The 26551-nt window shown below is 57.4% G+C and overlaps 1 protein-coding gene across 3 annotated transcripts in view; it reads left to right on the top strand.

The window, feature by feature from the left end:
* AGAP3 (ArfGAP with GTPase domain, ankyrin repeat and PH domain 3) overlaps positions 1 to 26551 on the top strand; it is a 111911-nt gene that overhangs the window by 60493 nt on the left and 24867 nt on the right. For 2 of the 3 annotated variants that reach the window (XM_058811518.1, XM_058811511.1), the window contains exons 9-11: positions 2271 to 2363; positions 8780 to 8884; positions 13647 to 13809. In XM_058811518.1, the coding sequence (XP_058667501.1) occupies positions 2271 to 2363; positions 8780 to 8884; positions 13647 to 13809 (361 nt within the window). Of the gene's footprint in view, positions 1 to 871; positions 1918 to 2270; positions 2364 to 8779; positions 8885 to 13646; positions 13810 to 26551 lie in introns of those variants that run through there. The other variant, XM_058811526.1, reaches the window with a different exon arrangement.

Genomic DNA, 26551 nt, shown 5'->3' with positions numbered 1-26551 from the left:
AGGAGGAGGGCAGCTTGCTGCGGGGCTTACGCTTGTTCTTGTTCGCTGTGGAGTCATCACGCGCGGCCGCGGTCTCTCCGCTCGCTCATCCGGCTCACACTTGCTCTGCGCCGCGCGCTCACCGCGCTCACCTCACCGCTGGGCTCACCTCACCTGCTTGCTCTTGTGCTGCTGCACATCCATGGCTCACGTTGACGTCTTCACCCATCTGGTCGTGGCAGCAGCAGCAGCTCCCGACACCTCCCGCAGTGGGGCAGGACCAGGAGGGGTGGGAAGGGAAGGAGAGGGCAGGCTGTTTTCTGCCACTAGCTTTTCCCAGGCCGGCAGCACAGGGGTAGCCAGCAGCCTCTGTCCTTACAGGGTCCCCAGGTGGGCACAGGCCTTTCCGAGGTGCAGTGCTCGACCCAGCTCTGGGAGCTGCTGCAGCCCCAGTCCTGAGCTATGCCTGACTCCTCTGCTCCTCTCCTCCTTTTCCTTTCCTCCCCCTCCTCCCCGCTCTCCTCCTTCTCTTCCTCCTCCTCCTCTCTCTTCCTCTTCCTCTTCCTCCTCCTCCTCCTCCTCCTCCTCCTCCTCCTCCTCCTCTCTTCTTCTACTCTCCTTCTCCTCTCCCCTGCTCTGGCTCCTGCCTGCTCCCCTCCCGCCCCCCAGTGGATCGCATTCCCCCCGGGGGTCTGCGTGCCCCAGAGCTCCAGGTGGACACAGACTCTGCGCCCACGCGCCCCTCCTGCCCCCGCCCCAGCCCCGACTGCTGCTGCCGCCGGCGCCCGCTCCGTGGCCTGTCCGTGCTGTCTGCTGGCACCCATCACTGACAGACTCGTGTCCGTGTTCTGAGTATAACTTGCCAAACTCTTTATTCTTTCGATATTTGCAGATATGTGCCACTGTTTCCAACTTTTCATCAACAAAAAGGCCTTTCCAACTCCTTCCAAATTAGAAGATCCAGGTGGTTACACACGGCACCTCTGTACAAATTCTCTCACTTTTCATTGCCTCTCCAGGGCCGGATAAGGGATGGGCACTGGGATTGATCTAAGATTAGAGGCTCGCCCGCCCTCCAGCCAGCATGGGTCCCCCTCTCGGAGACACGCAGGAGCCTTTTAAATCCCCCCAATGTAAAGTCTAGGAAGCGCTGAGACGGCCTGCGCCTGCACTTTAAGCTGGGACATTTCTGGGCCTGCTGGATGCTGTGTAGGCACTGCCCTTTCTCGGGGATGCCGGGCGGACGACCCTGCTGGGATGGGAAGACCTGCAGACGCACCGGGACCGGGCGACAGCCGCGCATGGAGCTGGATGGGCCAAAAGACGCTTTGCTGCTGCCTGCGGGAGCCGCTGCAGCGCCTGCCGCTAGCGCTCCGCTCCTTCTTCCCTCCTGCACCTCTGCAGCCTGCATGGACTCCTGCTCCTTCTCCTCTTCTCCTCGCAGCCGAGCAGCCATCTGTGTCTCTTTAGTTTTCTTCTCTTTCGATCTCTTTGTTTGGTTCTGGGCCCAAAATCTGGTGAATCGGTGTGCCAGGCGCGCGGGGCTCGTATCCCTTTCTGATCCAAAGCACACGGGGCCCTCCTGGACTGAGGGGGTGTGTAGGACGCTCCAGAGAGACGCTGCCGCTGCCTCCTGCCATTGTTGTGATTCTGAATGTATTGGTTGTGCTCCATGCCATGTATGACTTGGTATTTCCCTCTGTCCTAAGCACTTTGAATGAGTTCTGCTCAACAGACTGTAAATTTCATATTGTATTTATCAGAGTTTGCTCTCCCTGCGGCCCTTGGGCGCTGGTGGGTCCCGCTCTCGCCGCTCTAGACGTGTGGTAGATATTTATTGTCCATGCTCTTTTGTAAGGGGCTGGTATCTGCCCGGTGACCTGTGCTACTTTGTATGGTGCAAGTGTGTTACCAGAATAAATCTGTTGGATTAGTAGAGGTGTGAGTTCCTTCACTGCCTGACCCTCTCCTGCTTCCATCCATGCTCCACCTGCATCCCATGCCATTTCTGTCTGTCGCCATGTCCTGTGTGCCCCACGGGAGGGGGGGCCCACGCAGCCCCGCTCTGCCAGGAGGAGGACAGCTCTGCTTGCACTGGGGGGAGAGGAGAGGAGAGGAGAGCACAGCTTGCCGGGGGCTGGCCTGGAGCGTCCCCAGTGTCCCTAGAGGGGCCAGGTGCTGGGAGAGCTGGCCTGGGGGAGAGCAGAGTGCTCTGGCTGGAGCTGCGGGACAGGGGGCCGCGGTGTGCTCTCCGTGCCCGCTTTAACGTGCCCGTGTCTCTTCTCTTCCAGTCCCGCAAGGGCGCCGACCCGGAGCGTGACAAGAAGGTGCCCGAGTGCAAGGCGGACAGCATCGGCAGCGGGCGGGCCATCCCCATGAAGCAGGTTCGGTGTTCCTTCACCCCGCTGGCAGAGCAGGCTCCGGGGAGCCTGGGGGGCTGCCTGGGGCTCCTGCCCGGGGGGCTGCACGCCCCAGGGGTGCTGGGGGTGCTCTGGGGCCTCTGTGCCGTGGGTGGGTGGGTGGGTGTGCAGTGGGCTCTGGGGGCTGTGGCAGGACGCTCCCGGGGCTGTGGCAGGGCCCTGCTGTGGCAGTGGCAGTGGCAGGGCCCTCCCGGGGCAGTGTCAGGATGCTCCCGGGGCTGCAGCAGCGGCTGCAGAGTGGTTCCAGCAGATGGCATCCATGCCCCACGCCCGCCGCAGCCTCTGCCGCAGCCTCTCCCTGCTCCTCTCTCTGCTCCTCTCCGCTGCTAGTCTCTCCTGTTCCTTTCCACTCCTGCTCCGGCTCCTGGCAGGACAGGAAGGGGATTCAGGATTCCCCTGTTCATGGGCTCCTACAGAGAGCTGTGAGCACAGTGCCCGCACTGTGAGCCACTGGGAGTCCAAGGGAGGCACTGCTTCCTGCAGCAGTGCATTCTGCTCCTGCCTCTTGGCTTCCAGGGAAGCTTGAACTGCTGGGATCCAGCCCAGAGTGCTGCCTGCCCATCACTGTGTCCATCGCTGGCAAGCAGTGGTGGGTGATGTCCAAGCGAGCCAGGTGGTGTGGATTGCCTGGATGGTGTTTCTGTCTGGATTTCCTTGCATTACAGGAAAGACTGATCTGGCAGTGCCTGGTTGTGCTCCTGCCTTGCATGTTGTGCCCCCGTTGTGGGTTCATTTACCTCCTGCTGGCCCCTCTGTGCCCCATGGGCCCCCAGCCCTGCCAGGGCTGAGTTGCACAGGGCCAGTTGTGTCCCTGCATTGCAGGAGTGCTGGACATGAGGCAGGACAGTACAGTCTCCATCCCCACCAGGTTCTGGCTGCCTGGTACGATTCCAGGCTGAGATTCCATGGGGAAGGGCGCAGTGAAGCCAGGCTAGCTGGGGAGGGGAGTGGTGGGTCACAAGAGAGAGACCCTGCTCAGTGCTGGAGCTGCCAGAGCTCCTGTCCTTCCCTGCCGTGGAGTAAACCTGGGGCAGGTTTGTGCAGGGCTGTTGGTGCCCCAGGCAAAGGGCTGTGCTGAAAGCAGGCTGGTGTTGGGAAGGCAGCCCTGGGAGGGCTGGCTCTGGAGCCAGGGGAGCAGTGACAGCAGAAGCAGTGCCAGGGTGGAGGCTGGGGGATCTCACACCTGGGGGCTCTGCTCCTGAGGGGCCCAGGTTTGGCACTGCCCCAGCAGCAAGAGGCAGCCCAGCTGCGTGCTGGGCCATGCCCTGCTCCCTGTAGCACACGGCCTCTGCGTGTGCAGTGGGTCTCTGTTTGGGGTGGGTCTCTGTGAGATTCAGCTGGTATTTGGGGCAATACAACAGTTGGTGTGCAGTAGGTCATTGTTTGTAAGGTTGAACTGGTATTTAGTGCAATACAACAGTTGTTGGTGTGCACTGGATCGCTGTTTGTGGTGAGTCATTGTTGGATCGTTGTTTGTAGTGGGTCGTTACATGCGTGGGGGTCATTAGCATGAGGTGGGTTGTTGATTGCAGTGGGTTGTTGTTGGTGTGCAGTGGCAGTGCCCATGGGGGTCAGCCCATCCTGGGCAGAGGGGAAGTGGTGGGTGGCTGTTCTGTGGTGAGGTAGAGCAGCTGGAGCCCTCAGTGAGACAGACCTGGCTTGGCTCCCCTGCTGCTGCCTGCGAGGGCTGGTCCTGAGAGGGGCCTGACAGCCTCTTGTGCCTGGACTGCTGGGTTCCTTTCTCCAGGATCCACTCAGCAGGGCAGGATGATTCTTAACCTGCAGGATGATTCTTCACCTGCTCCTGTGTCTCCGTGCTGCTGACAGGGCCTGGCCTTGCCTGGTCACTGGAGGCTGTGTTGGCTTAGTGGGATTAAGGCATTCCATGGTGTCCCTGTGTGAAATGGGGAGAATTGGGACCGACAGAGGCCCAGCGCTGCAAACACAACCTCTGTACATCCTTTCTGGGCTTTGCAAGGAGGAGGAGATGCCAAACCTCTGCCTGGTTCAGGAATAATCACAGGAACCAGTTCACAGCAGCAGCAGCTCACGAGGAGAGCCTGGAGCAGAGTTCCCATGGGACATCCAGGTCCATGCTCGGCTCAGGACTGGCACCTTTTCTAGCCAGAGTTGCTGGAGGTGGTTCCACAGAGATCCTGGCAGTGTTTTTACAGGAACATACATGGGGGAAATGGTGTTTGCCAGGTGCACACTGTCTTGTTCCAGCAGATACCAACGTGTGGCTCGTGGGGAAGGGGTTGTTGGGGGTCCATAGTGAGGTCGGCACTACAGTTTGGCACATTCCTGCTGTGACCCTAGGCCACAGGGAGTGATGGCTTGGTACCACCAACAGGGAGGGGAGCAAAGACTCTCCAGAGGTGTGGCTCTGTATCAGAGATTCAGGACAGGGCACGGTTGCTCTGGTATGGAGCTGCCCCTTCTGGAGGATGGTGGAGGTCTCACTGCTTGCTGTCTCTGAGAGGCAGTGGGGCAGTGGGGCCTTTAGCTGGTTTCCCTCTTAGACCACTCGTTGGTCCTAGGCCCTAGGAGCAGAGCAGCTGTTGGGTTTGGGGCAGTGGGTGATACGTGGGCAGGATCTGCTGCCCGGCTCTGTGGCCAGCCCTGGCTTCCCTGGGCATGGGCACCGCTGGGCTGGGCTGGGCTGGCACGGTTGGTGCTGGGGCTGCTGGCAGGTCACCTGGGGAGAGCTGGGAGAGGAGCTGGGCTGTGCTCACAGTGCCAGGGCTGAGGGCAGCAGGGAGAGGAGCTGGGCACTGCCAGCCCAGGAGGCTGGGCTGTGCTCACACTGCCAGCCCAGGGCTGAGGGCAGCAGGTGCTGGGGGCAGCAGGCTCACCCAGGGCTGCAATCCCTGTGATCCACGATCCTTCCTGCTCCCTGTGAGCGCAGAACAAGCACTGGGAGGCACTGACAGCACACAGTGGGGTCTGGGGCTTGCGTGGAGCCAGGGAGCAGCAGGCACGGCTGGGAGCTGAAAAACAGAAGCACTGGGAGCCTTGGCTGAGGAGGGATGTGTGCTGCTACTGCAGGGTGCTTGGTTGTCACTCGTCACTGCCTTCTGCAGCACAGCACCTCTGGGTGACCTGATCTGTCTCCCTTGTGCACATCTGGAAAAGATGGAGCTCCCCAAGGGGACAGGTGAGACCGTGGGTGTTGGGGCCCCCGCACCTGGAGCAGCACCCACGCACCCTGCAGGCAGCTGGTGCCTCTGCCAGGGCTGCTGTGTGCCAGGGACTCAGCTCGGTGTGCTGGAGTGTCCTTTTGGTGACGGTCCTGCAGGGCTGAAGGGTTCCCTCGTATCTGGACACTTGCGTCTGAGATCTGGGTTAATGAGGCCGGGAGAGGAAGCTTCCTCAGCTGTGTGTTAGCAGGAATGAGCTCCTGATTGCACATCTCCAGCTCTTTGTGGGAAGGCTGCGTGGGGCGTGCTGGCAGCCCCAGGCTGCCCTGGCCCCTGGCCTGGCTCTGCTCGGGCCGTGCGCTCCAGCGGGGCCCAGGGCGGGCAACTCCTCCTCCTTGGGAGCCGGGATCATGCTGGGAGCTTAGATTACATTTAAATTGCCATTTGCATTTTCCAATCAATACGCGACTTCACAATTAAGTTTGGTGTTAAAATTCTTAGCAAAAAGTGAGTGGAAGGGAGATTTGTGGAGTAAACGAGTCCTCTGGGGGCCATCACCACTCCCTGCTTCATTACGCTGCATATTGCCGCTGCTGCTTTTAGTGAGCGCAGCCCAGCCCGGCCCGGCAGCGCCCGAGCAGTGCCGGGAGGGGAGCGGTGCTGGGCTCCCCTCGCTGTGTGTGTGCCAGGGGAGGGGATCTGGCAGAGTTCCTGCCCGGGGGTCCTCCCAGGGGTGACAGGGAAGCACCGTGTGCCAGCACAGGGCTCTGGGGCACGAGGAGCCTGCCCGGCGGCTCGTGGGCGCTCGGCCTGGGCTGTTCCCCTGCACAAAGGGGCTGTAGTGCCGGGCCCTGCTTCCAGCTCTCACTTTGGTTGTGCTACGGCTGGCCAAGCTGCAGGTTTGGGGCTGACCCAAGGGCTGCAAGCTGTTCTCTGCAGGCACAGAGCAGTTTGGGGCAGGCTGGCAGGGCTGGAGTGAGTGTTCTGTAGCATCAGGGGGCATCAGGTTGGACTCACATCGAGGGGAGCAGAGGAGCTATAGGGTCAGGGTTGGAGTGGAACTGAGCTGGGTTTAGGGCAAGAAGGGGGATCATCATGCCCAGAAGAGATCACTGTGTCCAGGAGGAATTGTCACACTCAGAAGCCAGAGAATTCCACACAGTGACTTTGAGTGGGATCTGTAACTTCAGCCTGATCTGGAGAGGATTTGTTTGAAAGATAAGAAACAAATGTTCTGAATTACAGAGAATTCACCGTTTACCTGGGTGAGCTGGTGGGTGTTAAACTGGTTTTCTGGCTTTATGTTTTCTTGGAGTTCATTTGAGCAAGACGTTGAGGAGCTAGTCTGAATCAGATGCAGGTTGGCTGGGCCTCTATAAGTCCTGCTGGACACAGGTTTGCCCTTTATAACCATGCTTGTTCTCAGACATGGGTGTGTTTTGAGACCTTGCACTTGGCTAGATCTCATTGCATTCATGACTGGCTCTGTGGGTTTTGTACAACTGGTGTTGAGGAGGGTTGTTGCTCAGTTAAAGACCTGACAGAAAGCTAAAAACACTTGTCAGCACAGTCACTCCTGCCATCAGAGAGTGTGTTTTACCCAAGGGAGAACCAGGCTCCTCTAATGCCCTGTTCGCACCAGCTGGCATTGGCTTCACCTCTCCTCTCCTCTCCTCTCCTCTCCTCTCCTCTCCTCTCCTCTCCTCTCCTCTCCTCTCCTCTCCTCTCCTCTCCTCTCCTCTCCTCTCCTCTCCTCTCCAGCTGTGATTCCAGGGTTGTTGCTTGCCCCTTGGCAGGGCAGGAGCTGTCAGCCAGCTGCCACATTCCATGCCCTGTTCTCATCAGCACCTTCTGGCTCTGCTGATCCTTCAGCTCTTGTCCTCTGAGCTCCTGAGGGCTCTGATCCTGCCGAGGGAGCTGATCCTGCCCACACAGAGCTTTGCCCAGCCACTCTGCTTTGCTGTTCCATGCCTGCCTGTGTGGAGGGTAGTTCCTTGTCCCCGTGTTTGCTGGGAGCACTGAGCTGCAGTGCTCACGGGGGCTCTGCCTGCGGTGCACCATTTATTGCTGATTTCACGCTCCTGTCTGGCAGTGCTCTCCCCCCTCCACTTTGTGCTGGGCCTTTGCACCCTGCAGGAGCGGCAGCTCAGTCTCCAGGTGCTGGGACAGGGCCCCCAAGCATGCCAGGGCTGGCAGGGCTGAGGCTTTCTGCCCAGGTTTTTGCCAAGTTAGGAGCAGGCAGTCTGGGTGTCAGTCCAGACAGCGCTTGCAGAGGGGCCAGGCCTGGCAGTTGGTAGGGCCAGCTTTTTCCCAGACTTTGTTACTCGTTCCTGCTTTTGTCCCCCATGCTGTGTTTCCCTCCCTGCTGACACAGTGCCTGATGTGCTCTCCCTGCTCCAGAGCCCTTGTACCTGCTGTCCTCCCCAGCTTCCTTCTCCCTCTCCACCTGTGTCCTTACCTGGTACAGGATAAAGTGCTGCTGCAGGTGGATTTCTTGGGGAGGCAGAAATGAGTGGGGAGAGGAGGATGAGGGTCGTGCTGTGAGCTTTGGTTCAGATCAATGGTGTTAGGTCTGGGTTATCTGAGTGCCATCATTTCCTGGCCCTGGGAGTGTGGTGCCAGGGACAGCAGGGTGGCTCCCAGGTAAAATCCTGATGGGAAAAGGGGATGACCTGACTCTCAGCTGCCCAGGCCCTGCACTCCCTCTGGGATGTGTACATCCCTACTCTGTTTGACAGCTCTCAGAATCACAAGCAAGCAAGAAATGTGCATCCCTTGGGAGAGACCTGTATTTGGAGTGCTGTTTCTCAATCAGCTCCTGCCTGTGCCCAGTTTTCCCTGCCTTGACCACCCCTCTGCTCTTTGGGTGGTGGAGAAGGTCTGGGAGCAATATGTGTCTGTGGTGGGGAGGCTGGCTCCTGCCCCGTGTGGGCACTACCCTTCAGCAAGGGAACAGTGGTGGTTTGGGACTCCAGAGAACGTGATGGGTCCCTCAGAGGGCCTGAACACTGTCACTGACATGTGGAGATCCTTGTCCCTAAAGGCAGGGGCTGTCTGTGGGCCTGGGGGCTGGTAAGGAAAGAGTGCAGCCCAGGGGATGTGGGAAAGCCAGCCTGGAGGATGTTTCCTTGAGCCTGCTCGTTGTTTCTGCTCAAAGACCCGTCTGCAAGGGGCAGTGCTGGAGTGAGCATGAGGTGCCTGCATCAAACACCACTCGAGACTCTGACTCTTCTCTTTCAGGGCATTCTCCTCAAACGCAGCGGCAAGTCCCTCAATAAGGAGTGGAAGAAGAAGTACGTGACGCTGTGTGACAACGGGGTTCTCACCTACCACCCCAGCCTGCACGTGAGTCCTGGGCTGAGCAGGGAGCAGGGTGGGACAGCGCAGTGTCCTCCATGCACAGAGGGGCTGGGAAGGGTTGGGTCGCAGGTGGAAGTTCTGGGCTTTGCCCTGTGCAGGAGCTCTGTGCTGGCCGCTCCAGGCAGCATTTTCAGCAGACCTGGTTTCACCAGGGCCTGGAGGAGCCTCTGTCCTGCAGGCTGTTCAGTGTCAGGCTGGTGGAAGCTTGCTCTGTGCAGGGTTACCCCAGGAGCTGCAGTTCGCTCCTGTTTGCCTGCTCAGTCCTTTAGAGCAGGGCCTGCCCTGCAGCCGGGTGAGGAGCAGGCAGAGAGCTCCTTGCAGTGTATCTGCCGGTGCCATGGGGTGTGCAGGGATTTTCCTGGCTGCTGGGTGTTGTGTAATGGAGAGGGGCTGTCTGTGCAGAGCCCGCTGCCCTCGGAGCCGCTGATCGCGCTCGGCTCAGGCGCGCAGCTGCCGCCCCATCCGTCTCTGTCGCCTCCCCGCTGTGGGGCTAATGGCTTCTTCCCCTTCCCTCGTGAGCACAGTGTGCTGCTGCAGCAGCCTGCACGGACAGACACACCTGTGACACAGGCCCAGCCCCTCTGCCAGGGCCGTGCTGCCTCAGGACAGACAGACGGATGGTGGCTGGGGGCACGCAGTGCTTTAGGGGCTGCAAGCAGAAGAACAAGGTGCTGCAGCTCTTGTGAATGTTTTCAGGCCCTCAGAGTGTCCCTGATCTCCTCAGATGTGGGCTGTTGGAGTGTCCTGAGCCTTTCTCCTCATTGCTCACCCTGCACCATCACTCCTGGGTTACCTTGCTCAGTTATTCAGCTCCAGAGGCCCTGGACCCTCCTTGTCCTTGGGCTGGAGACCCAACCATTGCATTTCCTTTCCCTAATCTGTTGGAGCTTTTTCTTAGAGCCCTTAGTCCCCATACTGTGATGTACTGTGCAGTTCTCTAAGTTTGTAACCCCAGATTTTGGTCTTCAGTTTACCAAGCCAGGAGGGAGCGGCTGCTGCTGCCATCTCTGTGTGTGTGCTCACCTGTGCACCCCTGTGTATGGGCTTATCACATTTCCACCGTGGAAATTGCCATGCTATTACCATCAGCTCTGGAGGGAGAGCAATTTCTGGGCTATTGTTTAGCTACTCTCAGATGCTGCTGCTGCCACACGCCAGGTTTCTCTCCTTTTTCACCATTCCTTCCTCAGGGGGTGATGGAGATTGATGCCACTTGCTTTCCATCCTGCACTTCAGTGTTTCATTTCATTACTGCGTTGCCCTGGGAAAAGATCTGGTTTGCTTCCAGCTGGTGCCACTGGTGATCCCCAGCCCGTTGCAGAGGGTGATGCCAGCTGGCCTCTCGTGCCTGGCTCCAGGAGGAGCTCTGAACCTTGCCCCTGAGATAGGAGCTGGATTGCTGGCTGTGTTTGCCTACAGCGAGGGTGGATTACTCGTGGGCACAGAGCAGGGGCTGCCCAGCCTGCCTGCCACAAGGCTGGGGTTCTGTCCTGGTGTGCTGCCCTGTGGCACCACCGGCCCAGGAGCTGGGGAAAGGACCCTGGCACCCACCATGGTGCCCCACTGCAGTTTGATCCACAAAGCCCCCCTGCCTCCCTTTCCTTCTGGCACTGCTGTACAGCCTGCTTGGAGGGGTTCATCCAGGAGGAGGAGGGTGTCCCAGTGCATCTGCTCCTCCCCATCCTCCAGAGGGAATCAGGAGGTGCTGGATGGATTTGCACCCTGTGGCCCGAGGCAAAGCTCCCATGTCCTTTCACAGGGTGACACAAGCAGAGCACATTAGGGATGGAGCAGAGCTGTGCTCCAGGGATGGGCACGTGCCCTTCAATCCCTTCAGAGTGGCAGCAGCAGCAGATCCCAGGCTGGCTGGCACGGGTGGGGGAGCTGTGGGCCTGAACAAACCATGGAATGGCAGCCAAGGAGATGTGCAGCATCCAGTTTTTGCCATTGATGGGCAGTCCCAGCTTCTTCCCTGCCTGTGCTGCCTTGTGTCTGGGGATGGTGGAATTCTGGATGCAGCAAAGGGGTCCCTGAGAGCAGACTGAGCCTTGCAGGAAGAGAGTGTTCCCTGTCCATCAGGATGCTCAATGCCCCAGAGCATTTTTGTGCCCTTTTTGTGTTCCCAGTGGCTGTTCCCTGGCATGAGTCAGGGCAGTTCCTGGCTTGTCTTCTCTTCCATCTCTGTTACCTTCTCTCCCTGTCCCTCTTGGGGTGGGTGTCGGGACCTCAGAGATCAGCAGCCCAGTGCACATCTGGCCAGGTGTGTCCATGCCCCATTGGATGGAGGTCAGGGCCTGGCTCTCTCAGTGCTGATTTTACCAGCCAAAGCTTCCTGGTGGAGCTCTTCATCTGCTTTTGGGAGTTCATCACTCAGCCTGTTTCTGCATCTGGATCATGGTACCTCCAGCCCAACTTGAAAGCTTCCTCCCCTGGAGTCAGGTGTAAACTCTGGGTTTTCACTCTGGTGAGCTGGCCCTGGCCCTGAATTGCGTCCCTGAGGGAAGCAAATCTGCCTTGAGCTCAGACTGAACTCATGCCTGGGACCTGTGGGGCAGTGGTGGGTTCCTGCCCCGAGGTGCCACCTCTGCCTCTGCTCCAGAGCATTGATGGTTCCAGGGACTAGCAGGATGCCTGGCATGGGGGCAGGAGTGCTGGGGGCCTGATCCCGGGGTCCAGCAGGGCTTTCCTTGTGGCATCTCTGTTCTGCCTTTCTGTGAGTGTGTTCAGTGAAAGGAGAAGAAGGAGTTGTGTGAAGAGCCCGGTGCAGTTTCCCATCACTTCCCCAAAGCCTTGGAGAGAATTGTGCTGCTGGGAAGGTGCGTGGCTGAGCCCAGGCTCGCCGGCCGCGCTGCACAGAGCCAGGGAAGCAGCTCCCATTTTGCAGCCAGTGGAGCCATTCACACAATCACCTTCTGTTAATTCTATCTGCAACATCAATTAAATTGTTTGTAGAAACTAATTGAATGTGGCTTAATCACACATCTTAATAGCTTTCCACGCTTTGAACTCGTTGTTAATTCCAGTAATAAAATGAAATGAGAGAACTGGCTGGGTAATTAGCGAGGAGGCTTGGGAAGAAATTGCAGTTTTATGGTGGGTAATAAAAGCGAGCGGCAGTGACCGCTCGCTCCGGCAGGCAGCCGGCGACCGCGGCACTTGTGCTGAGTGAGGGAAAATCCTCCAGCCCTCGCAGGCTCCTGCCCAGGGCTGGCACCGGCCGGGCCCCAGCCGGGAGCAGCTCGGGTGCTGTGTGCCCGGGCCGTGCCAGTCTGCCAGGGTGGGGCTGGGAGTGCCAGGGTGTGGGGCCAGGCTGCCCGGGGACGTGGGGCTGTGCTGCTGCCCCGGGTTTGGGGTGCTCTGGGGCAGGATGGGGGTCAGGAGCGTGGGGCTGTGCTGCTGCCCCGGGTTTGGGGTGCTCTGGGGCAGGATGGGGGTCAGGAGCGTGGGGCTGTGCTGCTGCCCCGGGTTTGGGGTGCTCTGGGGCAGGATGGGGGTCAGGAGCGTGGGGCTGTGCTGCCCCAGGTTTGGGGTGTTTGGGGTCAGGACTGTGGGGCTGTGCTGCCTGGGGGCGTGGGGCTGTGCTGCCCCAGGTCTGGGGTGCTCTGGGGCAGGGTGCCTGCAGGGGGGCAGTGGGAAGAGAGGAGTTCAGACAGGGTGTGAAGGTGCTGTGGGGGCACTATGATTCTTGCAAATAGCTACCTGAGAGCACAGAGCAGGGCCTGTGCAGCCCCTGTCACCTGCTTTTGGGTGCAGGATGGGAGGATTGTTGCTCTTAAACTGAGCTTGTTCTTGTGTTTATCTTCCTGGATGTGGAAACAAACAGGAACCATCTCTGGGTTAATCTTTTGGGTGACCTCCTTGTGAACTGGAGTAAACCCAAGCAGCCCACAGCAGCCCCAAGCTCTCCCTGGACAGCTGTGGCTCCTCTCCTGATGGCAGCAGAGGACCCAGGGATGTGGTCCCAGCTCCCTGTTCCTCCCAGAGCCTTGAGCTCCAGTGTTGGTCCCTGCTCCCTCAGGATCTGACCCACAGTTCCCCCTGTAACATTGGTTGGGCCTTCCCCTTTGGAGGGCACAAGCCCAAGAAGGAGCTGGCCTCATCACAGAGGGCTGGGGAAGAACCACGGGACCCCAGGGGCAGGGAGGGTGGGAGGCACAGGAAGGGACACAATGCTGGGAAAGGGGAGAGACTGGGAGTCTGCACCCTCATTCTGACTGAAAGCTGAGATCAGAGTGATAGTTACAGTCTGCTCACAGGCTTTTGGCTGTATAATGTATTGTCTGCCAGAAGAAATGGTGGAAGCACCAAGTTTTGAATAACAGGTAGCTCTGCAGGTGAATGAGCAACAGAATCACCTGAGTTCTGTTGTTTTGGGTTTCTCTTACCCCAGCTGTGACCTGAGAGAGAATTTTTAGGTATCCCATTGCTTATGCTGTAATTCTATTCTATTCTATTCTATTCTATTCTATTCTATTCTATCAATCATATCATATCCTATCAAATCATATCATATCATATCATATATCATATGCTGTTGCAGTTGAGTGCTGAGATTGAGCGGGGGATGATGAGGAGGCAGTGCTGGCCCCCTGTGTGCCCTGTGGCTCCATCTGGTCTCTGGTCCCCGGCCATGCTTTCCCACACGGGCTGGTCCTGGCGCCCAGCAGGGCTCGGTGCTGGCTCTGGGGATGGGGAGCTGTTCTGTGGCAGGGCAGGGCTGACGCTCCCCCCTTGTGCCCCTCTGCAGGACTACATGCAGAACGTGCACGGCAAGGAGATCGACCTGCTGCGGACCACGGTGAAGGTGCCGGGCAAGCGGCTGCCCCGCGCCACGGCCGCGCCCGGCGCCAGCCCCAAGGCCAACGGGCTGCCCAAGGACAGGAGCAGCTCCCAGCTGGCAGCAGGCACAGGTAGGAGCTGGTGTGGGGGCGCAGGGCAGTAGCTGTCCCTCCATAGCGCCCCAGCAGCCCTTGGCTGGTAACAGAGCCCCCTCTGGGGTGTCCTGCTTTCGCCACCCTCGGGGAGTCCCTTTGGTGGGTGCTAGCATTGCTGTGCAGGTCCCTGTGAGCTCCCTGGGTAATCCTTTCAGGATTTTACAGGTAAGAGGTAATCCTGTTAGGATTTTGTGCTGGCTGGTGTCCAGGACACAAGAACGTCAAAGGGTTTAACTGGCGGTGTGAACCCCTGAGGAATTTCCTCACCCTGAGGACAGTGTTGAGGCTGGTGGTCTGCTACACGTGGTGGAAGCTGCTGCTCCCTAAACCAAAGGAAATCCCAAGGCTCTTGGTTCCTGACAAGTTGTGTTCTGTTTCTTTCTGGTTCTGGGACCCTCTTTCCTCCTTACCTTTCCCTGGAGAAATGGTGAAAATGTGGTTTGGGATCATCACTCTGTGTGCTCACTGAAGATTGCCCCAGAGTGTGGTGAGGTGAGACTGGAGGCTGGCTGCCCCTCTGGCCTCTCACAGGGTTCTGTCACATTCCGCCTCTCACAGAGTCCCTGCCATGCTCCTGCTCACTGCTGCCGCCATGGGAGGGTCTCACCTGCCAGGGGTTGAACTGGGACCATCCTGCCCACATTTCCCAGAGCCTTTACTGCATCTTTGGGGCTGGTGTCCTTGCCAGGGTGGGCAGCTCCCACCTGCCTTTTTCCCAGCTAGCTGCTGGCACAGTCTGGTGCAGAGGTTATGGAGAAGGCTCTGTTTGGGGTGCTGAGGGCGTGCTGGTGGTGTTGCTGATCACAGAAATCCCTCCAAGTCCAGTACTCAGGGTGAGCTTGGGTGGCACATCCATCTGGTTCACTCCTGCTCTGTGCCCTGGCTCTGCCCCGTGGTCAGGTGCTGCCAGCACAGTGCTTCAGAGTGTCCTGGGGCTGAGGGGAGCTGGGATGCAGCTGGGCTGAGGGGCAGGAGCTGCTGGAGTCCTTGGCATCACCCACACGGGGACATGGACAGGGAATGGAGCACAGTAACATCACTGCTCTCATGGTGCCAAGGAGGACATTGTGAGCCCTCCAAACCCAAACTCCTGTTCTTGGCATGTCAGAAGTCATGTGTGGATAAACTGTCAGTTCTGACCAGGGCTGTGCAGCTCTGCCTGTTCTTGCCTTGGCTCTGCACTGTGCACTGACACTCTCACCACCACCCACGCTCAGCATTGCCCGGCAGGGGACAGCTCCTGATTCTGCACAGGGACACTTCTCTGCCTGCCTGTCAGAGGTGCCTGTCTGAGCTCTGACTTAGCAGAGGTGTCAGAGCTGGGGCAAGGACTCAAACCACAGAGGAGCTCCTGCTGATGTCAAACCAGGTGCTCACTTAGCACCGTGTCCTACTTCCAGCTGTGCTCTCAGTCCTGCTGGGCTCAGGAGCAGCATGGGATAGACCTGGATGGACCCTGCTGGCCATCCCTCTCAGGAGCAGGCTGGGATGTCCCTGGGATGTACCTGTACCTGGATCCCTGCTGCTGGAAAGCCAGTGCCCAGGAGCCCGTGTGGTGTGAGTGTCCCTGCAGTCTGGGCCACGGGGCTGGGGCAGGCTCAGAGCGTGGGGCTGCAGCTAGAGCAGTGACACGGGAGAGGAGATGCAATTCCTGGCAGGGGGGAGTGAATGTTGGAATCCTTTTTCTGGAGAGCAGTTGGACTCAGCACTGCCTGAGCCTTTAGAATGAGACAGTTTTCTGTTCTGAGCTGTGCTTTAGTGCAGCTTGGGGTGCTGTTGGGTGTGTGTGCATGGTGGGACCCTGTGGTTCAGTGGTCACTGCCATGCAGGGTCTGTGGCTCTGGGATCCCTGCTGGCTCTGTGCCCTGGCCCTGGAGCAGAGCAGTGCTCTGGGCTGCCCAGAGCAGGTGTGTCCATGCAGGGCTCACACCAGCACAGCCCCTTTACACCCAGGTGTGTCCATGCAGGGCTCAGCCCCTTTACACCCAGGTGTGTCCATGCAGAGCTCACTCCAGCACAGCCCCTTTACACCCACGTGTGTCCATGCAGGGCTCACACCAGCACAGCCCCTTTACACCCAGGTGTGTCCATGCAGGGCTCAGCCCCTTTACACCCAGGTGTGTCCATGCAGGGCTCAGCCCCTTTACACCCACGTGTGTCCATGCAGAGCTCACACCAGCACAGCCCCTTTACACCCAGGTGTGTCCATGCAGGGCTCAGCCCCTTTACACCCACGTGTGTCCATGCAGGGCTCACTCCAGCACAGCCCCTTTACACCCAGGTGTGTCCATGCAGGGCTCAGCCCCTTTACACCCAGGTGTGTCCGTGCAGAGCTACACCAGGATAGCAGCTTTACACCCAGGTGTGTCCTGCCTGGCTCAGGCTGTGCCTGCAGTGTCAGAGGTGCTTTTGTCTTGTACACAATCAGTAAAAGCTTTTCTGACAATTTTTTAATCTCTCTCTGATGCCTCCAGCCCAGTAGCAGTGCATGCAGTCACCAGGGGCACTGATGGGACACAGACTCTCTGAGGTGATGTGCTCTTACCCCTGTGCAATGCCCAGGGCTGGATTTAGGGTTGATAGAGAATCTGCCTGGCTTCAAATTAGCAGTGACCTCGCAGTTTTGCCACCTTTGGGACTGTGGATAAGACTGTTACTGGATCCACTGGGCATCTCTCATCTGACACATATTTTGGGAACTGGAGAAGAAGCACTTCAAGGTTTGCAGTTATTTGTCAGTCACAGGTTCATCTGAGGAGGACACAGACTTTGGAGACAGGAGGGATTTGCTGTCCTGCCCCAGGAGTCTCTGGGCAAAGCCAGGTGGCCAGTGGTTAGAGTCCAGAGCAGTGTCTGTGGTTCCTCTGTCACCTGAACTCTGCAAAGGTGAGTGACTGGGCTGGCTGATGTCCACTGCACTGTCCTTACCTGGCGTGAGGAAAGACCAAGGACATCGAGGGGAGGAGAAGAAAAAAATTTGAAGTCTCACCTTGCCCTGTATGTGGGTGAAATACATGAGTGCAGTGCTCTGGTGAGGATTCAGAATAACTCCAAAGCAGGTACAGACAGCTTCCAGCTAAATACAGCAGGAATGAGGAAGGGACTTGTGTTTGTGAGACCAGTGCAGGCTCTGTGCCCCAGTGTTTAAACCATGCAAAAACGTGACTTTGCTGTAGTTAGCTTGGTTTTATTTTGGGTTGGATGAGTTCTCGTTGTCCAGAGGAAGCCGTGGAGATGCTCCAAGGGCTGGAGCCCTCTCCTCCAGAGATGGGCTGAGAGCTGGAGGTGTTAACCAGGGGAGACCTTAGAGCCCTTCAGTGCCTGAAGCTGGAGAGGGAGCTTGGACAAGGGCCTGGAGTCACGGCACAAGGGCGAATGATGTTATACTGAAGGAGGGGAGGTTGAGATTGGATATTAGGAAGTTCTTCCATGTGAGGGTGGTGAGGTCCTGGCGCTGGTTGGCCAGAGAAACTGTGGCTGCCCCATTGCTGGAAGCGTCCAGGGCCGGTTTGGGCAGGTCTTGGAGCAGCCTGGTCCCATAGAAGGTGTCCTTGGCAATGGCAGCACTGCAGTGGTTGGGCTGGAGAGGGCAGGAAGGGGATGAGCAGATCTCCAGAGCTCACAGGTGCTGTGGCCTGAGGGCAGGTATTCACTAGAGGTGTGGCACTGCACACCTTTGTGTCTCCTTCCAATCCCTGCTGCTCCTCTTCCTGCTGGAATGTCTCTGCTCTTGCCCTCTCCCTCACGGCCCCCAGGTGCATCCGTGCTCTGGTTCCTCACGTTCCCCCAGCCTTGTCTGTGCTGCATCATGTTTCTGGCTCCAGGAACCAGGGCAGCTCGTAATGGAAAGGGGCTTCAGTGAGGGGGAGAGATGGCGCCACAAGAGACAGCATCAGTCAGCAGGAGAGCCTCAGCCCAGCTGAGCCCTGGGCTCTTGCTGCACAGGGGTTTGTAGCAACCTGCCCCAGGGTTGGCAAAGGGGAGCTGGGCAGGGAGCTGCTGGACCTGTGCTCTGTGACACCTGTGACAGTTTGTGGGTGCCACAGAGCACAGCCATGCTCAGAGCACACGAGCACAGCCATGCACGAACACAGCCATGCACAGAGCACAGCCATGCACAGAGCACAGCCATGCACAGAGCACACGAGCATGGCCATGCACGAACACAGCCATGCACGAGCACAGCCATGCACGAGCACAGCCATGCACAGAGTACAGCCATGCACGAGCACAGCCATGCACGAGCACAGCCATGCACAGAGCACACGAGCATGGCCATGCACGAACACAGCCATGCACGAGCACAGCCATGCACAGAGCACAGCCATGCACGAGCACAGCCATGCTCAGAGCACACGAGCACAGCCATGCACGAGCACGGCCATGCACGAACACAGCCATGCACAGAGCACAGCCATGCACAGAGCACACGAGCACAGCCATGCACGAGCACAGCCATGCACAGGGCACACGACCACAGCCATGCTCAGAGCACACGAGCACAGCCATGCACAGAGCACACGAGCACGGCCATGCACGAGCACAGCCATGCTCAGAGCACACGAGCACAGCCATGCACAGAGCACGGCCATGCTCAGAGCACACGAGCACAGCCATGCACGAGCACAGCCATGCACGAGCACAGCCATGCACAGAGCACAGCCATGCTCAGAGCACACGAGCATGGCCATGCACGAACACAGCCATGCACAGAGCACAGCCATGCACGAGCACAGCCATGCACGAGCACAGCCATGCTCAGAGCACAGCCATGCACGAACACAGCCATGCATGGGCACAGCCATACTCAGAGCACAGCCATGCATGGGCACAGCCATGCACGAGCACAGCCATGCATGGGCACAGCAGCTGGCTCTGCAGCTCGGGGATGGCAGAGACTCTGAGAGCTGAGCACCAGGAAGCCTGTGTGGAGGGGGAAGTGAAGTGCAGGAAGAGGCTGCAGCAGTGCAGAGGTGGTTGTGTTGCAGGCAGCAATTGAAGATGTTTCCAGCAGCACACAGAGATGAGACTGAAGGAAACAAATGTGGGGGAACCAGAGCGCTAGGGTGAAGGGAGCAGGCTGAAGGGGAAAGTTCTGCTCCACTCTGGGGGGCTCACAGGGGATTCTCCAGCTTGCTGAGGTCGGTGAGTGTCCCGTGGGATGTGGTGCCAGAGGGCAGACAGCAGCCTTGTCCTCAGAGCAGGACGGGTCAGTCAGACTCAGCACGGAGCTGGGAGCTCGAGCTCTAGAGGGTTTTGGGTGGGCACTGCTGCTGGTCAGCTCCCTTCAGCCCGAGGAACAGTCTGCATGGTCTGGCAGGTGTGCTGGGGCCAGTGCCAGTGCGAGTCCTCTTCCTCCTCCTGCTTTGCAGCACCTCTGCTGCATCTCCTCCAGGAGAGCTTTCCCAGAGCGTGCGCTGGTGGGAGGCGCTGCCTGGGATGCAGGGCTGGGCTGGTGCTCCTGTTTGCTCTGAGGTGACGCGGGTGCAGCTGCCCCTGGGCTGGGCTCCGTGTGCTGGCACCCGCCCCTGGCTCCACGGGGAGCTGTGGGTGCACAGAGCGTGGCACCGTGCCCGTCCCTGGGCCTCTGTGCCGGCAAGCGGCGGGAGGGAGCCCGTGCTGCCTCAGGGCCTGCAAACATCGGCATGGCAGGGCACGGTGTGGGTCCCCAGCAGCTCGGGGTCCTCCCTGGGTCCCTGCTGGGCCTGGCAGCTCCGTGGTGGCCCCTGGGGCGGGTGGCCGTGCGCGTTGGCACGCGGTGCCGGTGCCAGGGAGCGCCGCGCTGGCACAGCCCCCCCGCCAGCCCCGTGCCCCCCGATGCTCTTCCTCTGCAGAGTGAGGGATTGGCTCCCCCAGGCCGGGGTTGCTGAGCCTGCTGTGATCATGTCACGTCGGGCTCCGTCGATGTTAACATCTCATTATCTTTGTTACTGTAATTACATTATCCGCTGCTTTATGCAGAATTATTCTCCGAGGACTAATTGATGGATCCATGTTTAATTCATTAATCATTAGCATCAAATTCGACAATTACAGTGCACACTGATTGTGGAATTTCAAATGTAATGAGGGAAGAATTAACAAAGAAAAGGGAAAACCTGTTTCCCTGGCACACCGCTGCTCGCCGTGGGGGACAATGACATTGAGGGAAGAAGAGCAGTGAGAGCAGGGTGGTGCAGGTCATGGCAGACAGGAGGCTGCTGGATAATCTCCTGCCTTTCTCCTGGTTGTGGCTGCACAACAGATTCTTCAGGTCAGAGCAGGGTCATTAATCTCCTACAAAAGAATGGAAATGGACACTCGGGAGGGAAGGCTCAGCTCTGACTTCTGAAACAAAGTTGGTTTTGCTTCCCCTCCCACCAGCAGCTGGGGTCACCCTGCCCTGGCGTGTGTCAGGAGCATCCCAAGTTACGCCTGTGCTCCACGCTTGGCAGGGAAGGCTGGATGGGCTCTGGTGTCCCTGGGACTGGCCCGTGGTTCCACAGCCGCTCTGCTCCCTGCACATGAGTGGCTCCACGGCTGCCGCCTGTGTTCTGTGCTCTGTGTGTTCTGTGTTCAGTGTTCTGTGTGTTCTGTGCTCTGTGTGTTCTGTGTTCAGTGTTCTGTGTTCTGTGTGTTCTGTGCTCTGTGTGTTCTGTGTGTTTTCTATGTTCTCTGTTCTGTGCTCTGTGTGTTCTGTGTTCAGTGTTCTGTGTGTTCTGTGCTCTGTGTGTTCTGTGTTCAGTGTTCAGTGTTCTGTGTGTTCTGTGCTCTGTTCTGTGTTCAGTGTTCTGTGTTCTGTGTGTTCTGTGCTCTGTGTGTTCTGTGTTCAGTGTTCAGTGTTCTGTGTGTTCTGTGCTCTGTGTGTTCTGTGTGTTTTCTATGTTCTCTGTTCTGTGCTCTGTGTGTTCTGTGTTCAGTGTTCTGTGTGTTCTGTGTGTTCTGTGTTCAGTGTTCTGTGTGTTCTGTGTGTTCTCTGTTCTGTGTTCTGTGTGCTCTGTGCTCTATGTGCTCTGTGTTTGTGCTCTGTGTTGTGTTCAGTGTTCTGTGTGTTCTGTGCTGTGTGTGTTCTGTGTTCTGTGTTTGGTGTTCTGTATTCTGTGTTCTCTGTTCTGTGTTCTGTGTGTTCTGTGTGTTCTGTGTGTTCTGTGTGTTTTGTGTTCTGTAATCTTTGTTCTGTGTGTTCTGTGCTCTGTGTTTTCTGTTCTGTGTGTTCTGTGTTGTGTTCGGTGTTTCGTGTTCTGTGCTCTGTGTGTTCTGTGTTGTGTTGTGTGTTCTGTGTTGTGTGTGTTCTGTGTGTTCTGTGTTCTGTGTTGTGTGTTCTGTGCTGTGTGTTCTGTGTTCAGTGTTCTGTGCTCTGTGTGTTCTGTGTTCTGTGTTCTCTGTTCTGTGTGTTCTGTGTTCAGTGTTTCGTGTTCCGTGCTCTGTGTTCTGCTCAGAGGTGGGTCCCATGCTCTGTTCTCTTTGTTGTGAGCACAGAGGATGTGGGAGCTGGGCAGCAGAGGGAAAGCCAGAGCAGGGCCCCCAGTGCCCCCCGGCCTGAGGGACTGCTGGGGTGGGGGCAGTGCCCGTGCACAGCTGGTTCTGTGCCAGCTGTGGGGACACCCCTCCCTCCCTCCCTCCCTCCAGCTGTGCTCACTGGCTTTCTGCAGAGCCTGCCTGTGAGAGCCCAGTGTTGGTCACTGTGCTCAGCCAAGGGCCCGGGCAGGGCTGCGGGCTGAGGATCTTTGAGGTCACTCCTGACCCAAGCCTGACTGGGGTTCTGCAACTCAGACATGGGGATGCTGAGCTGAAAGGAAGAGGGTGAGGGTCTGTCTGTTCCTTAGTGTGGGACTTCTGCCCTTCCCAATAATATGTTAAAGGGTTGTTTGTAGTCTGAAGACGAAGCTGAGATGAGAGATTTAGGAAAATTTATCTGTAATTAATATTTTGCATCATGAATCATGTATAAAATACTGCAAATTCATATGTATATTATAAATATTATACATTCACCATTGCAGTCATACAGTAACCTCTTACGAATGTTTATCTGCATGTCTGAAGGTGGAGGATGAATCCAAATGTGAGGCTTGAGCTGCTGGTTTAAAGTTTTGCATTGAGTGGAAGTTGGAAATGGTCAGGACTCGGTGGGAAGAGGAGGAGCGTGGCTGCAGCCAGGTGGGATGGCACGAGGCAGGACAGCACCAGCAATGCTTGGTGCCTGGTTCTGGTGCTGCACAGAGGGCTGCAGGGCCAGGTTCAGGTCCTGCTGCCTCAGAAGGGCTCCTGCTCTCGGAGCAGGCAGCTCCAGAGCTGTGCAGGCAGGGACAGGCTCATGGAGGGCATGGGAGCACGAGGGAGCTGCTGGTGCTTCCCCCTGCACAGCCAGCTCTACCTGCCCTCCCCAGTGGGAAAGCAGAGACTGATTTTCTCCCACCCAACAGTGTAATCACTAACCCTAATTAGAGATAATTACTGGGAGTTGATATTCCTTACCAGATCACTAAGGAGCCATGCAGTGAGGGCTGAGCAGGGAAAAGGCCTTGGAGAAGGGAAGGAGCAGAGGAGCAGGGAGGGAGAAGCACAAGGCAGCAGAGTGCCATGGTGATCAGAGCCCTGCCCAGGGCTGGCCAAGGTGTCCAGGGCAGCCAGGTGGGCATGGGGCAGATAGCCAGGCCTGGGGCTGCAGCTGTATCTCCCAGCATCCTGAATCCTGGAACATCTGGCTCGGGTTCCTTGCATGGGGCACCTGGAAAAGCTACAAGGATGTAATTAGTGGCCACCTGTGAAAATGTCAGTGTAAGCCTGGTGCTGCCAGGAGGGCTGGGCTGGAGGGGTGGCCGGTGCACTGGGAGCCTTCTCCAGCAAACCAGGCTTTCCCATCCATGCAGCCCAGGCTTGTGCTGCAGGAGGGAGAGGGGCCAGGGAGGGACTGGTCACAGGCCACAGAGTCCTGCTCTGCTGCTGGACAGGGAGCTGTCCCAGAGCTCTGGGAGAGCTCAGCACCAGCAGGCATCTCCAAACAGAGCGGGGCCTGCTCCATCCTCTGGAACTCATGCACCCCAGGAGCTTGTGCTGCTGCACCCCAAGCAGCCTCTGTGGCCAAAGCAGGCAGGGGTGGATAAAGCCCTGTGTGAGTGAATGGCTCTAGAAACAGGAGTTGTGCAGGAAATGCAGCAATTCCAGCCTCCCCAGTGGCCCTTTTCCCGTTGCACTTGGGGCAGAGGAACAGGGGCTGTTCTTGGTCGGTCACTGCAGGGCTGCTCCAGCTCCACTCTCCTCTGCAGGCCCAGAAGTTCTGGCTCTGCTCCTTCCCTCCTGCAGCTCTGCCTCAGAGCAGGTTCCTGCTGGGACAGGGATCCATGTCAGTGCTGCCTGTCCCTCTCCCGCCACCACCACCACAGGGATCTCAGGGATCTGCTCTGGGCTGTGTGTTAGACAGTGTTCCTTGCACATTTCCTGCAGCTTGTCGTTCCAGGTTTGTAAGGACACCTCTCTTCACAGCCACAGAGCAGCAGAGTGATCTGGAACACAGACCCTGCTTCCTCCACCTGCTTCTGCTGCTCATTCCCAGCACCTTGATTCTCTTAGATAATTCTTTGTAACGTGTTGGAGAGTAAATGATATTAATGTAGTAGAGTCCCTGAGGGACCTTATGAAGTTGCACTAAAGCTTCCCTGGACTTTGTGAAAGCTGGTTCCAAACAGCAGCTCCCAGGGACAACACCACTGTTATCCTCACTGCAGCCAGTCACCAAACTAAATTCAGTAGTGCCTTATGGAAAGGTGACTTGGCTGCATTGTGCTGCTGTTCAGGCAAGTAAAATTCACATCACAAATAGAGCATTAAACACATGCACAGACACATGCACACAAAAATGTGTCTGAGCCAATTTCACCAAGCTGGAAGCAATTACGTGCCAGATCTTTTGGGAGAAGGAATTTAAACAGGGAAGTAAAAAGTGAAGCGTAATTAGGAGTTTTTAGAGAATATTTTACTGGATACCAGAAAGTTAAAAGGAAGGTTGAACTGCTTGAAAATATGTCAGTCTTGGTGGAGAGGAGATATGAGCTGTTTGTTCTCTGTCCCAATAGTGAGAAGGGGAAGGAGCAGAGAGAAGGAGCTGGCTGCTGGTGCTGCAGTGGTTTGTGCAGCTGTCTCTGTGTGTGTGTCTGAAAAGTGATAGCATTACCAGCAACCTGATAAAGGAGTGTGTAGGTGCTGAGCAGGAGCTGGAAGCTGCAGCAGAGGAGGCTGTGGCACTGGTGTGGCCTGGCACAGCCAGCTGGAGCTGTGGTGGAGGCTCCTGTGCCAGCGCTCCTGGTCCAGCAGTGATGAATTGTGAGCAGCCCTCAAAGTGACCCTCCTGCCTTCATGGGAAGTGCTCCAGCTCCTTGCATCCCAGATTCCCTGGCTGCAGCCACACCAGGGCTGTGCCACCATCGGCTCTGGGCTCTCGGGGCAGCCTCGCACTGCCCACATCACACTCTGTGCCCACCACATCTAGGGAGGAGGTTAAACAGCATTGCACAAATGGTGGTGATGGGGGATTTGATGAAGTGAGAGCAGCAGCACAGCACAACTGCTGGGGACAGCCCCCGTCTCTTCCTCTGTGGGGACAGGGGTGTCCCAGCTGATGGGGACACTAACACTGCCTGCCCCATTCTGGGGACATCTGCACAAGCCTGTCACTTCACTTCTGTTCCTTCTCCCAGAGGAAAACCTCTCTTTCATCACTCTCACAGCTGCTTTGCTTGGTAAACACTCAGCTCCTGTGTCTCAGCTCCTGCTCCAGGTGCTGAGCACAGGGCAGCTCCCGTGTCCTCCTGGCACTCTCTGTCTTGGTCTCCTTCACCGCCATTCCATGCCAAAGACTCATCTCTGCCCAGTGCTGGGTCACCCTGTGATCCAGTGTTCAGGCTGAGCCACAAGAACAGTCACTGCTCGTGTATCCCACCAAGTCTCTGATCCTCAGCTGTTCATGTTCCATGGGGTTTCCATATAACACACAGATTAAAGTGATGGATCCAGTCCCAGGAGCTCATTCCCCAGCCCACCTTCCACCTGGGCTGGCACAGGAGCCTGCACTGCCGTGGCTGCACGGGGGGATGCAGAACAGGACAGACAGTGAAAGGGCTTTCTTCAAGTGTATTAGGAACTAATGAATCCTAACCCCAGCGTTCTTTCATTACTGTGTGGGAATAATAGAATGGTTAATAAGGAAAAAAGCAAAGTGTTCAGTGAGCGCTTGTATTGTTGTTTGGGAAGAGGCAAGATGATGTATCTCAGCACAGAATGATGAATTCTTCATATTCCAGCTGTAATTAGGCAGCAAATTAAACAGCAGGTAGGAGATGTGGACATGTTGGAAGCAGCAAGGCTGAAGGCTGAATTATTTAATTCAGGAGTTGTAGAAGATGTGGTCAAGGTGAGGATGGTAACAGTGAGTTTTGGGGTGGAGAGGACTTCCACAGAGCTCAGGTTAATGGATTTACGTGTCCACAGGATGAGACTAAAAATGATGGACAGGAAAGGCCATAAAAACCAGGAACTGCTCTCAGAATCACCTTGTAGGAAGGTTCAATGAGCTCAGTATATTTAACTTGCCGGAGAAAAGGTTAAGAGGTAATTTCAACACCACCTGTAAATACCTGTATTGGAACAGAAATTTGGTGAGAGAGCTCTTTATCAGATAAAATGTACCAGGATGCAGTAACAGTGGCAGAAGGAACACAACTCAGGCCAGAAATGAGGCCCAGATTTCAGCAGTGAAGGCAATTAACCACTGGAACCCTTACCCAGCAGCACTGTGATCTCTCTGGCGCGGGCAGCATTCGAGTCAGGCTCAGATTTTGTGGCAGATCCGTCACTGCTGAGGCAGAAGTGGCAGAGGGGCAGACCTGTGCTGTGGCTGTGGGGGCTCCTCTGGCTGCTCCCTGCTCCAGGTGTGCCCCTGCTGTTCCAGGAGCTGCCTCTCCCTGCAGAGCTCCCCTGCCCTGCCCGTGGAGCTGCTCCTCGGTGCTGGGGTGCCTCTGTGTGGGGCTTGGGGCAGGGCCCAGGCCGGACACAGGCACAGGAGCTGAGCAGTGCCCGGGCTGGCACTCAGTGCTCTCTGTACTGCATGTGGGGGCAGCGTCACTGCGGTGCCCAATGCCAGGCTCCCCAGTTGTTGGGCCCTCTAGGGCTGCACGGGGTTCGGTCACCCTCTAAACCAGAGGTGCATTGGTGTGTTGGCTGGAGAGGCATTGGCTCATCCTGTGTGTGGAGCTCTGCCTGGGGAGTTGGGGTGCCCTGGCCAGCCCTGCCCGTGCTGCTGGCACTGCCAGCCCGGGCTCTCAGCTGTCCCTCACACACTGGCACCGTGCAGAGTTTCCTGTCCTGGTGGTTTGTACCCACACCAGTCAGCTCTGCTGGGGCTGGGGTGTCACTCACTCACTTGGCACGTGCAGATGTCCAGAGCCGTGCTGTGCAAGGGCAGCCCTGAGAGAGGAGGGAGATTCCCTGTGCCAGAGCATCTGTGAGGCCCAGTGCGGGCAATGGCTCCTGCTGTGTGCAAGCTGGCACATCCTGATGGCCCTGCCACGGAGCGGGGCTGGGAATCCTCAGTCCCAGTTGGGAGCAGGGATTCCACACAGACCTTCAGTGTTGGCAGAGCTGGGAGGAACACCTGTCTGCCTGTCTGTCACCAAAGAACGCCTGTCCGTCTGTCACCCAAAGAACACCTGTCTGTCACCAAAGAACGCCTGTCCGTCTGTCA

Source organism: Ammospiza caudacuta, chromosome 1 (assembly GCF_027887145.1).
Source record: "Ammospiza caudacuta isolate bAmmCau1 chromosome 1, bAmmCau1.pri, whole genome shotgun sequence".
NCBI classification, from domain to species: Eukaryota; Metazoa; Chordata; class Aves; order Passeriformes; family Passerellidae; genus Ammospiza; species Ammospiza caudacuta.
The sequence above is the reverse complement of the archived record's forward strand: the minus strand, read 5'-3'. Positions and strand labels throughout refer to the sequence as shown.